The sequence below is a fragment of the Leuresthes tenuis genome, unplaced genomic scaffold, assembly GCF_036924035.1.
Source record: "Leuresthes tenuis unplaced genomic scaffold, fLeuTen1.0.hap1 SCAF_24, whole genome shotgun sequence".
Classification (NCBI taxonomy): Eukaryota; Metazoa; Chordata; class Actinopteri; order Atheriniformes; family Atherinopsidae; genus Leuresthes; species Leuresthes tenuis.
Window position 1 is genome coordinate 2220404 of NW_027325378.1, and position 12754 is coordinate 2233157.

General features: G+C 49.4%; 1 protein-coding gene across 4 annotated transcripts in view; it reads left to right on the forward strand.

The window, feature by feature from the left end:
• Positions 1-12754, forward strand: part of rreb1a (ras responsive element binding protein 1a) — a 60299-nt gene that overhangs the window by 42327 nt on the left and 5218 nt on the right. For 3 of the 4 annotated variants that reach the window (XM_072378625.1, XM_072378627.1, XM_072378628.1), the window contains 12 exons: positions 1673-1817; positions 1895-2043; positions 4422-4611; positions 4687-4977; positions 5067-5526; positions 5606-7280; positions 7351-7529; positions 7604-7813; positions 8145-8306; positions 10231-10380; positions 11510-11610; positions 12051-12729. In XM_072378625.1, the coding sequence (XP_072234726.1) occupies positions 1673-1817; positions 1895-2043; positions 4422-4611; positions 4687-4977; positions 5067-5526; positions 5606-7280; positions 7351-7529; positions 7604-7813; positions 8145-8306; positions 10231-10380; positions 11510-11610; positions 12051-12729 (4391 nt within the window). The remainder of the gene's footprint in view (positions 1-1672; positions 1818-1894; positions 2044-4421; positions 4612-4686; positions 4978-5066; positions 5527-5605; positions 7281-7350; positions 7530-7603; positions 7814-8144; positions 8307-10230; positions 10381-11509; positions 11611-12050; positions 12730-12754) is intronic. The other variant, XM_072378626.1, reaches the window with a different exon arrangement.

A 12754-nucleotide genomic window follows, 5' to 3' on the forward strand; every position in this document is an offset into this window, starting at 1 on the left:
GTTCAGGTGTGTGTGCAGGTGTGTGTGCAGGTGTGTGTGCAGGTGTGTGTTCAGGTGTGTGTGCAGGTGTGTGTGCAGGTGTGTGTTGGAGGAGGAGCTTCCTCTGACATGTGAAGGACTCCAGGAGCAGAAGGCGGCCATTTTGTTTCAAAAACCTGAAATTAGTGATTTAGGTCATGAAGATTGTTTACCTTTTGTGTTCACTTTTCTCCTTATTTCCTTTCCTATATTTCTTTCCTTGTCGCCTTTCCCTACTCTCCTTGTTATCTTTTCTTCCTTCTTCTTCTTTTGTTTCCTCGTCCCTATCCTGTTTCCTCTTATTTCTTCTCCTCGCACCCTCTTATGCTTCCTTGCCTTGTCTTCTTACCCATTTCTCCTTGTCTCCTCTCTTTGCCTCCTTGGTTAATTTCCTCTCCTTGTCTCCTTGTCTCCTCCTTTCCTCTCCTCTCCTCTCCTTGTTCAGTGTGTGAGTCGCAAACAGCTGCTCGACTCCACACACGTTATCAGTCTTGTGTGTCTGCTGACTCGGCATGTTTCCTGCTCTCTGATTGGTCAGTTCCGGGGTCACTGTGCAGTTTGAGAGGAGCAGACTTTGCTCTCTGGTTAGCCGCCACCTCCTCTGCGTTCTGATTGGTTAATGAGCAGCTTCCTGTCAGCTGCTCTCAGATCTGCTGACTGTGTCGGGACTTCTTTTGGGCGTCCAGCCCGCTGCCTGTCGGCTCTATTAATAGCTGATAACTTTTAACAGCGGTGCCTCCTCCTCTCCTCTCCTCATCCTCACATCACCTCCTTTCTCTCCTCCTTTCTCCTTCATGTTCTCATCCTTTCCTCATCCTGCAGAACTCTTCTTTCTATCCTCTCCTCGTTTCCTCTCCTTCCTCCTAATGTCCTCTTCATGTGTCCTATTCTGGTTTCCTCCCCTCATCTGTTTAACCCCCCGGTGTCATTTCCTTTTCTTATCTCTTTCTTCAAATTTCCTGTTGTTTTCCTTTTCTTTTCTTCTCTTTTTTCTCCTCTCCTGGCCTCCTCTTGTCTCCTTGCCTCCTCTCCTCGCCTCCTCTTGTCTCCTCACCTTCTCTTGTCTCCTTGCCTCCTCTCCTCACCTCCTCTTGTCTCCTTTCCTCCTCTCCTCTCCTGGCCTCCTCTTGTCTCCTTTCCTCCTCTCCTCTCCTGGCCTCCTCTTGTCTCCTTGCCTCCTCTCCTCGCCTCCTCTTGTCTCCTTGCCTCCTCTCCTCACCTCCTCTTGTCTCCTTGCCTCCTCTTGTCTCCTTGCCTCCTCTCCTCACCTCCTCTTGTCTCCTTGCCTCCTCTCCTCACCTCCTCTTGTCTCCTTGCCTCCTCTCCTGGCCTCCTCTTGTCTCCTTGCCTCCTCTCCTCACCTCCTCTTGTCTCCTTGCCTCCTCTCCTCACCTTCTCTTGTCTCCTTGCCTCCTCTCCTCGCCTCCTCTGGTCTCCTTGCCTCCTTGTTTCCTCTCCAGTATTAACTAGCTTCACATTTTCCAGCTCTACAAACACACGAACACAGTTGTTTTAGCCCCGCCCCTCCCGTGACCACGGCGCCCGTCCCCAGTGACGCGGCGGCGTTTCCCAGAATTCCTCCTGATGGTCTCCTCAGAGAAAACTGAAGATAAATCCGTCTTGTTGTTGTTTTAACTCCGTTTTGTCTCCTCAGACACATGAAGATTCACGAGAAGGATCCGGCCAGCGGCCTGCTCCCCGTCAGCAGCCCGCCGTCTCCCAACAAACGCCGCCGTCCGTCCGTCAAGAGGAGGCAGGGCCCTGAGGAGGAGAACGGCGAGGAGCCGCCCAATAAAAAGGTACAGAGGCTCCGCCTCCTCAGCGACAGCAGGTTTGTGTTGGATGTGGCGGCGTCACGGCTCCGTTGTGTGTTCAGGTGACGGAGGACGCGGCGGCGGAGGACGCGGCGGCGGCGGTTCTGGGGTCGGAGGAGGAGCTGCTGCCGTGTCCCATCTGCTTTAAGACCTGCAGCTCCAGACTGGATCTGGACGCTCACATGGACGCCCACCCCGACACGGCGCTGAGGTACGGAACGCTCTCCACCCCGCTTTCTTACCCATAAACCCCTGCAGCCCGAAGCGCTTAAAGCGGCACCAGCAGCCTGAGGGTTAAGAACACTAAACCTGTAAAAGGAAAAGAAGGAAGTGACGCTGGCTGGGAAGAAAGGAGGAGAAATAAAGAGAGAAGCTTGAAAGAAGGAAGTAATTTAAAAGAGAAGGAAATAAAGAAAGGATGAAGTTTGAATGAAGGAGGAGAAGAAGAGGTCAGCAGGCGGCGCTGAGCTCGTTATGGAGGAGGGAGAATATTTAGCAGTAAATCCTCTTTAATCAGCCGGTAAGAGGATCGAGGGATGGAGGGATGAGGGATGGAGGGCTGATTTAACTGGCCGGCAGAGAGATGGAGGTGAAGTTCTGCTGCGTGTCGGGTCCAATGGTCCAGAACCACTTTAAAGTCTTTCTAACTTCTCCTAGTTTCCTTTCCTAGTTTCCTTTCCTAGTTCATAAGCACACACATAAAGATCTGAATTATTAGGCTCAAACAGTTCTGTGTTAAATAAACGCTTTAAATCGTTGTTATAAACTGTTTAAATGCTGAAATAAATTCAGATACTTAAGAAAAATCGGCTTTAACGCGTTAAACAAGTTAAAATGTCAGTAAAATCCGTAAATTCTCACATTAAAACCAACTCGTTTGTGTTCATTTGTCCCTCTTTAACTATAAAAACGCTTTTGTTTGGTAGTTTTTTGCACATTTTTATTGATTTCGTACTTTTTTCCCCAGAAAAAAAAACGTTTTAATCCTCAGTTTGTCCTGTTCATGAAATAAAGTGACAATAAAGTTGGCTTTGGATGGCCGTAAATAATTAAAGAGGCTGCAGATCTCAGCTGAAGGTTCAGAGCTTCACGTTAAAAGTTTACTTTCATTCCTCTGAATCGATCTGAGTCGGTTTTGTTGGCCGATTATCGATCGAATCTGCAGCAATTTCACGTTTTTTTTTAGTTTCTTAATTTAATAAATGCGAGATTTCTCTCTGGGTCGTGTGTTGATGTGAGGATGAAACGGAGGTGGAGTTCAAACCCTCTCAGGTGAGTTTAAACTGAGTCAGGAAGGAAAAAAGTTTCTGTTCACTGTGAAACATGGAGAAATGTCGCCCCCTGGTGGCGTCACAGGGGAAGTTCAGCATCTGTTTTATCGTCAAAACTGGCAAAATTCTTACTAAAATATGAGTTTCTGACAGAAACGTGAAGCAAAAACCTTAAAGAGCAAAACAAGTTTTATCTTGAACCAGAATTCATGACTTTGGTTTGTTTTCATGTGAATTCAACTGATATTTATAAATTTAAATTTATAAATAAAATAAATAAATTACATTTTATACATTTATTTAAATAAATTAAAATTTATAAATAAATTAAAATTATAAATTTATTTAAATAAATTAAAATTTATAAATAAATTAAAATTATAAATTTATTTAAATAAATTAAAATTGATAAAAATTTAAATTTTCCTCCTTTAAAGCTGACTTTAACTGTATTATTAATAAATTAATATGAAGGAAACCCGGCTCAAACAACTGAAACATGTTTCAGTTTTCTTTACAGAACCAGCCCAATTGAAGCCGATTCACTGTAATACTTTAACGATCGAGTCCAGTTTACATTAAACCAATTTAAAACAGAAGTTCATGAGCTTCTCTCTGATCCTGAGCTGCACTGTGGAGAGAAAAAACTCCATCAGAACCAGAACCAGGAAGGGTCCATCTGCCTGGACCGGGCAGGTTCCAACCTGAACCTGTTCGTGTCAAACTGGCCCCCTCTTGTCTCCTTGCCTCCTCTCCTCACCTCCTCTTGTCTCCTCTCCTGGTCTCCTTGCCTCCTCCTCTTGTCTCCTTGCCTCCTCTCCTCGCCTCCTCTTGTCTCCTCGCCTCCTCCTCTTGTCTCCTTGCCTCCTCTCCTTGGCTCCTCTCCTCGCCTCCTCTTGTCTCCTTGCCTCCTCTCCTGGTCTCCTTGCCTCCTCTCCTCGCCCCCTCTTGTCTCCTCTCCTCACCTCCTCTTGTCTCCTCGTCTCCTCTCCTGGTCTCCTTGCCTCCTCCTCTTGCCTCCTTGCCTCCTCTCCTCGCCTCCTCTTGCCTCCTTGCCTCCTCTCCTTGGCTCCTCTCCTCGCCTCCTCTTGTCTCCTTGCCTCCTCTCCTGGTCTCCTTGCCTCCTCCTCTTGCCTCCTTGCCTCCTCCTCTTGTCTCCTTGCCTCCTCGCCTCCTCTCCTCACCTCCTCTCCTCGCCTCCTCTTGTCTCCTCGCCTCCTCTTGTCTCCTCGCCTCCTCTTGTCTCCTCGCCTCCTCTCCTCACCTCCTCTCCTCGCAGCTCTGCGGTGGATTAAAGTGTCTCGTTGTGTCTCTGCAGGTGTGATCTCTGCTGCCTTTCGTTCCGGACCCACCGCGGTTTGCTGCGTCACAACGCCGGGGTTCACAAGCTCCTCCCCCAGGACCCCAACGGCCGGCCCTTCATCCAGAACAACCCCTCCATTCCCACCGGCTTCAACGACCTGGCCTTCATCGACTTCTCCTGCAAGAAGTTCGCTCACATCGCGCAGGTATCCCCAGCGGTTGCTGCCGCTCCATTAGCGGATTCCAGCCTTTCGCCGCTCTAACCGCTCTTTGACCCTCAGGTCTGGTGTGAGACCAACCTCCGTCGCTGCATCAGCAAGTTCCACCGGTTCGTCTGTGACTGCTGTGACAAGGCCTTCCCGCTGCGCTCCGCCCTGGAGCTCCACAAAACCACCTCCCACCCCGACAAACCCGCCGCCGCTGACCCCGAGGAGCCGGAGGACGAGCCGGAGGAGGACGGGGGCGGAGAGTCTGAGCACGGCGAGGAAGAGCGTCAGGACGCCGAGACAGAAGTGGTGTCCCCGGAGCAGGCCTGCTTCCTGGAAGCGTTCGGCCTTCAGCACACCTCTAAGGTAGCGCCACATTAAACTCTCTGTTGGTTCTTCTTTTGTGGTGAAACGACGAGACGTAACCCTGAAACCGGGCTCTTCTTACATCGCAGGTGGCGCCTGGTCCCACCGATGACGAGATCCATCAGGCCCACCTGGACAGCATCAAGGTGATCCACGTGGAGCCCCCGTCCTCCAGCCTCCCCCAGGAGCCGGCCTCAGCCCACCTGTCGGGGGGCCTGGGGCTGACTCTGGGGCTGAACGTGGGGGGCCTGGCCGCCCTGAGCATCCCGCTGCTGGAGGCCTCAGGCTCCGCCCTGCAGGGCCTCTCCCAGCGGGACGCCCTCAGCCTGCTCTCCCTGCAGCCGTTCCAGACGAGCTTCCTGCTGCAGCCTGACGGCGGCGCTGCCACCGCCAGCGCCGCTTCCTCTGGCATCAAACCGGGGGAGGCGGGTGGAGCTGGGATCATGGAGCTGGCGGACATCCAGCAGATCCTCAAAGTGGCGGCGGCGGCGCCCAATCAGATGGGACTCCCGCCTCTGGCCAAAGCTCCTGGATTCACGGGAAGTCCAGGTGGGTGTTTGTTTTTAAACGCTCGCTGTTTCCAGATGTCGGCGTTGAGCCGCTGAGTGACAGTTTGTCCGTCCTCCAGGTCAAGTCCAGGGTCAGAAGGCGATGCCTCCACTGAAGCCCAAACCTCCCATCAGCCCTCGCCTCAGCCTCACAGCCACCACGCCGCCGCCGCTGCAGAGCTCCCAGCAGGCCTCACTGGGCTGCATCAGCCCCAGCCTGCCGCCTCCCACCCTCTTCAAAACCCCCTCCTCCTCCTCCTCGTCCTCAGCTGGCAGCGGAGGTCAGATGGACACGGAGTGCATGGGTGACACGCCGCTATCCGATTCGCCGCCTGCTGCCTCCACGGCTGTACATGAGGAGGCGGGGCTTAGCGGCAGGAAGCTGGGAACCAAAGCGGGCAGCAACGCCGGCTCGGCTAAAGGCTCCTTCCCGTGCCGCTTCTGCGACCAGGTGTTCGCCTTTTCCGGCGTCCTGCAGGCTCACATGCGCTTCCACCTCGGCATCCTTCCTCACCAGTGCAACATCTGCGACTACGTGGCTCCGGACAAAGCGACCCTCATCCGCCACCTGCGCACGCACAGCGGCGAGCGTCCGTACGTCTGCCGCGTCTGCCATTATCCCTTCACCGTCAAGGCCAACTGTGAGCGCCACCTCAGGAAGAAGCACGCCAAGACCTCAAGGAAGGACATCGAGAAAAACATCAAGTACGTCACCTCCACCACCACAGCAAGCATGGCGGCGCCGATCACCGCCGCCACCACCCAGGACACGGAGGCAGACACCACCTGCCGGTTCTGTGGCGACGACCTGAAGACCTACCGGGCGCTCCAGATCCACCTGCGCACCCACAACGGCTGCCAGAGGAAGCCATTCGAGTGCAGACGCTGCGGCGCCGCCTTCCTGGCCAAACGCAACTGTATCCACCACCTGCTGAAGCAGCACCCCGAGGTGCAGGAGCGGGAGATCGAGGAGCACATCGCCACGCTGCTTCCTGCCACCGCCGCCATCAACACCCGCACCGCTCCGCTGAATCCGATGGCGCTGAACGGGATCAGTCAGCCTCCCATCCAGGTGCTGCAGGCGGTGAAGATGGAGGATCTGGCGAGCGTGGTTTACCCGGCAGAACTGGACCAGCCGCTGGACTTCTCAGCGAAGGGGCGGGGCGGCGGCAGCCAGGCGGGGTCTCCTGGCGTCAAACTGGAGAGCGCCTCCCCCACTTTCGACTGCAGCGCCCTGGACCAGCCCATCGACCTGTCCATCCCCAGCAAGCGGCAGCGGAGGGAGGTGGCGAGCAGCGGCGAAAAGAGGGAGATAAAGACGGAGCAGAGCGGGAGCGTCATCGAGCAGCAGCACGCCCTCGCTCTGTCCAAGGACGAGAAAACGGCGGGCGCCCTGCCTCCTCTGCACCCTCACCCCCAGCTGGGCTGCTACCAGCTCCCTCCTGGGTCCACTCCTCCCCCCGCCTCCCTCCCCAACGCTGCACGGGCTCAGCGCCTCAAACCGCTGCTGCCCAAACCCGCCGCCGCCACCCCGCCTTCCACCGCCCTGAAGGAGCTGCCTCCTCTGGCCTCCATCGCTCAGATCATCAGCTCCGTCTCTGCAGCTCCAGACCTGCTGAAGAGGGACGCCGCCTCGCTGGAGGTCAAACCCCAGCCGGGCGCCACTTCCGCTCAGACAGATTCAGCCGCCGACAACCCCGGCCCCTCCGCCGCCATCGACTCACAGAGCGATGACTTGTCTGAAGGATCCTCCAGGTACGTGAGCTTCTTCCAGCGCTGCTGCGGCACGAATCTGTGCCAGATCTGATGCTTTCCTCTTCCACAGAAGGAGGTCCAGGAAGAAGCCGGCGGCGCTGGCTGCGAAGGAGAAGGTCGTGAGCAGCGGCATCGACCTGGAGTCCAGCGGCGAGTTTGCGAGCGTGGAGAAGATGTTGGCGACCACCGACGCCAACAAGTTCAGCACCTACCTGCAGACGGGAGCAGCTGAGCTGCCAGGAAAGAGAGGTAAGATACAGAAACGCCACGGTTAGAAACAGCCCATGACCTGGGGATTGATTTAAACTCCGCCCTCTGAACAGACGTGGACAGAGCAGCCGCTACAGCAGGAAGTGGAGGGGAGGAGAAGGAGGGAGGAGAGAGGGAGGAGGGAAAGCCGGCGATGTCAGTACCTCAGTCGAAAGGGAAGAAAAACGCCTACTCCAACTCTGTCCAGAAGATGACCTGCCCCTTCTGCCCCCGGGTGTTCCCCTGGGCGAGCTCGCTGCAGCGCCACATGCTGACGCACACCGGTAACGCTCAGAAACGCACACTCAACAGGTCCCACTGCGGAGCAGCGTTTAGACATGAAAGCGTGCGGCGCTGCTTTGTTTCTGCTCTTTAGCTGCTCGTTAAGGACAGTTTAGATGTTTCTTCTTCTTCTGTCTCGTGAACCCATGAAGTTAATAGTTTGAATGTTTTTAACGAACCTGCTGTTGGATATCAGGTTTCTGCAGCTAAACAAAGCGCTTTATTTATCTGACACAATTAATCCGAATCAACCGATCAATAAGCGTCATCTGAAAGCATCAGATGCCAAAAATAATGACAACTTTTCTTTTGGTCTGTTCTGCTCTTCTTCAGGTCAGAAGCCGTTTCCGTGTCCTCGATGCGACGCCTTCTTCTCCACAAAGTCCAACTGTGAGCGCCACCTGCTGCGCAAACACGGCGTCACCCACAGGACGCTGCGGCGCAACGGCGCCATCGTAAAGAAGGAAGACGACGAAGGCATGCACGAGAGCGCCGGTCAGAAAACATCAACTGTTCTCAGATCTCACATCTTTCTGTTATTTAAGTACGAAAAGAGAATCCGTAATAATATCAGCCCAAAGACGGTCGGTGTGACGGATTTTTTCGTACGAATAGTTTTCTATTAGAAAATAAACGGTAACAAGTCATAAATATTAATAAACAGAAATTCTCCATTCAGTTTGGTCACATTAGAGACAGAATCCGTAATAATATCAGCCCAAAGACGGTCGGTGTGACGGATTTTTTCGTACGAATAGTTTTCTATTAGAAAATAAACGATAACAAGTGATAAATATTAATAAACAGAAATTCTCCATTCAGTTTGGTCACATTAGAGACAGAATCCGTAATAATATCAGCCCAAAGACGGCTGGTGTCACGGATTTTTTCGTACGAATAGTTTTCTATTAGAAAATAAACGGTAACAAGTCATAAATATTAATAAACAGAAATTCTCCATTCAGTTTGGTCACATGAGAGACAGAATCCGTAATAATATCAGCCCAAAGACGGCCGGTGTCACGGATTTTTTTGTACGAATAGTTTTATATTAGAAATTAAACGGTAACAAGTCATAAATATTAATAAACAGAAATTCTCCGTTCAGTTTGGTCACATTAGAGACAGAATCCGTAATAACATCAGCCCAAAGACGGCCGGTGTCACGGATTTTTTTGTACGAATAGTTTTATATTAGAAATTAAACGGTAACAAGTCATAAATATTAATAAACAGAAATTCTCCGTTCAGTTTGGTCACATGAGAGACAGAATCCGTAATAATATCAGCCCAAAGACGGCCGGTGTCACGGATTTTTTTGTACGAATAGTTTTCTATTAGAAATTAAACGGTAACAATTGATAAATATTAATAAACAGAAATTCTCCGTTCAGTTTGGTCACATTAGAGACAGAATCCGTAATAATATCAGCCCAAAGACGGCCGGTGTCACGGATTTTTTCGTACGAATAGTTTTCTATTAGAAAATAAACGATAACAAGTGATAAATATTAATAAACAGAAATTCTCCGTTCAGTTTGGTCACATTAGAGAGAATCCGTAATAATATCAGCCCAAAGACGGCTGGTGTCACGGATTTTTTCGTACGAATAGTTTTCTATTAGAAAATAAACGATAACAAGTGATAAATATTAATAAAAAGAAATTCTCCATTCAGTTTGGTCACATTAGAGACAGAATCCGTAATAATATCAGCCCAAAGACGGCCGGTGTCACGGATTTTTTCGTACGAATAGTTTTCTATTAGAAATTAAACGGTAACAATTGATAAATATTAATAAACAAATTCTCCGTTCAGTTTGGTCACATTTTACTTTTGTGTCGACTGAACGATGAAATCCAGTAAAACTGAAACATTTAATCAATTTATTAATTATTTATTGATAAAGTAAATTTATCAGCGACTCAAAAACTAACCTGCAGCTGTTTTCATGTTAAAATACTGACAGAACCTCAAATATTACAGATTTCAGTGTCACTTTACTGTCGTGAATACTTTTTTCTCCTTTTTTAAGAGTCAAAAGATTTAAAAATTAAATTAAATCTGAATTGAATATTATAATAATAATAAATTGAATATTTTACCAAACATGATTGATTCCTCATACAAATTATTTTGGACATTAATAAAGGGAATAATCACTAGTTTCAGTCAATAAATTATAAATTTTAGTGTTAACTTATTGTGTTAATGAATCTCTTGCAGAAACAAACTACCCTGTAACATTTTTCATCTCTAACTTCATAAAAAAAATACAATTAACTAAAAAAATAAAGCGGATATCGTCCCGCTCGGTCAGGAAATCTTTATCTTTGCATTGCGACATCCTGTTAACGTCATTTTGGGAATATCTGATCGATGTTTCTTCGTGTTGATCGTGTCTTTGTTGTCTTGCAGAGAGCCAGTCAGAGACTGAGCAGCTAGCATCAGAAACACATGACCTCAGCGGTGCCTCCACGACCACAGACTCGGGTCACGCCCCTACAAGTGACAACTCCGCGCCCTGCGAAAACTCACCGGGAAGCCCCGCCCACAAAGCAAGCCAAGGTCAGCCAATGGAAAGAGCTGAAACGAGTCAATAATAACCTGTTAACCAACAGTTATTTACATGATTTGCTGCGTTTCTTTGTTTTGTCAGATTATAAATATTATTGTCTCTTAAAGAAAGTGTTTTTTTTTTTATAATTTAACAATGAAAATAATTATTTTCTGCCTAATATTACTGGTCCTAAACCAACCACACCTGCTCATGTAAAAGCAGGTGGCGGCTAAGTGCAGCGAAAGACCAAATGTCTTGATGATTTTGTCACTGCGCTGTTAGGTAAATTATTAATTCAATAATTATTAAATATCTTTACCATATTTAACATTTCAAGGTTAGTTGTGACTGGTAACAGGGATAGTTGTAGTTACTAGCTTGCTACTAGCACTCTGTAACTAAGGCTCTTTGAGCTTACATGTTAGCTTGCTACTAGCGTTCTGTTACTAATGCTCTCTGAGCTAGGATGTTAGCTTGCTACTAGCGCTCTGTTACTATTGCTCTTTGAGCTTGCACGTTAGCTTGCTACTAGCGCTCTGTTACTAATGCTCTTTGAGCTAGCATGTTAGCTTGCTACTAGCGCTCTGTTACTAATGCTCTCTGAGTTAGGATGTTAGCTTGCTACTATTGCTCTTTGAGCTTGCATGTTAGCTTGCTACTAGCGCTTTGTTACTAATGCTCTTTGAGCTAGCATGATAGCTTGCTACTAGCGCTCTGTTACTAATGCTCTTTGAGCTAGCATGTTAGCTTGCTACTAGTGCTCTGTTACTAATGCTCTCTGAGCTCGCTACTAACGCTCCGTTACTAATGCTATTTGGGATAGGATGTTAGCTTGCTATTAGCGCTCTGTTACTAATGCCCTTTGGGCTAGCACGGTAGCTTGCTACTAGCTTGCTGCTGTGTCAAACTGTGATCCTAAGCACATTGTGGGCCTCTAGTTTCATAACTGCTATATTTACGTTGTGGGTAAATTATAAAAACATTTAAAGATGCTGCACAGCTAACATGCTAACTCTCCAGTTCTTCATTTTCCCTGTGCTTCATGAGTCTAAAACCAGGAAAGAAGTTCAGTTTCCTTCTATTGAAGCATTTAGGGTTATAGGGCGATGATACTGACTGAAGATGTGTGTCCTGCAGCTGCAGAGCAGCAGGAGGCTGAAACCAGTGAGCAGCCTGATCAGCAGGAGGCGCCAGAGACCAGAGCGGCTTCCACTAAACAACCTCCACAGAGCAGCAAGGTAACACCGTTGTCAGTGTTTTTAATGGTCAGTTTTTACTCACCTGGACATACAGAACAGGAATCCAGGCGGTGATTACGATGATTACGCCGTCATTTCCCTGTGATTATCTCATGATCTCAAGATTAACCTACTTTTATGTGATAATGGTGTAATTTACTGTTATCTTGACATAACAAGTAATTTGTTAGCTCAGCCAAATGAAGTTCGATATCCCATCAAGGCATACAGTGGCCTGAAGGACAGCCTATGTCTTGGTTGGTTGCTTCTTCTCTACTTCCATAACTGTTTGTGCTCAAGAGCAGATATTTACTAAAGTGCAGTAAACAGAATTACCTTGACTTCGTACCACAGATCCTCCCCAGTTGCGACAATGAAGGACGATTTATTTCGGTGTTAAAAATGTGAATTAAAATCTGATGAATCGTGTCGTCCTTCAGGTGGAGAGCACAGATGATGACGACTGTCACAGCAACAAGAGTCTGGACCTGAACTTTGGCAAGAAGCTTATTGACTTTAAGCTCTCTGCGTCCTCCTCAAGCTCCGCCCCTCAGGAAGAACAACCCTGCTCCTCCTCCTGTTCTTCCTCATCATCTGCATCCTCCTCCTCCGCTCCCCAAGAAGCCACCGAAAGCTCCGAGGAGAAGGAGAAAGCAGCCGCCTCCTGTTCGACTGGCAGCCCCGTGAAGCAGCAGCCAGAATACAAACATGTCTGTCGAGTGTGCAGGAAGAGCTTCCGCTACGCAACGACGCTCGCTCGCCACGAGAGGGCGCACCTTTCCGAGGAGACTCCCACTCCGATGGAGGAGGCTTCGCCAGCGAAGGAGGAGGACGCGACAGAGAGCAAAGCTGCTGAGGAGGAGAAGGACGAGATGGAGATGGAGGCGGAGGAAGGAGGAGCGAAGGGAGGTGAGAGTGAGGGCGGCGAGAGCGTTGAGTCGGAGGAGGAGGAGAAGGAAAAGGAGGAGCGGAGCGATGAAGAGGCGTCGGAACCAAAGAATGTGGAGGGAGGAGAGACCGGAGGAGGAAGAGTGGATAAGAGGAAGAAGATCTGCAACGTGTGCGATAAAAGGTTCTGGTCTCTGCAGGACCTGACGAGACACATGAGGTCGCACACAGGTAGGAGCCAAAGGTGGCGCCGTGT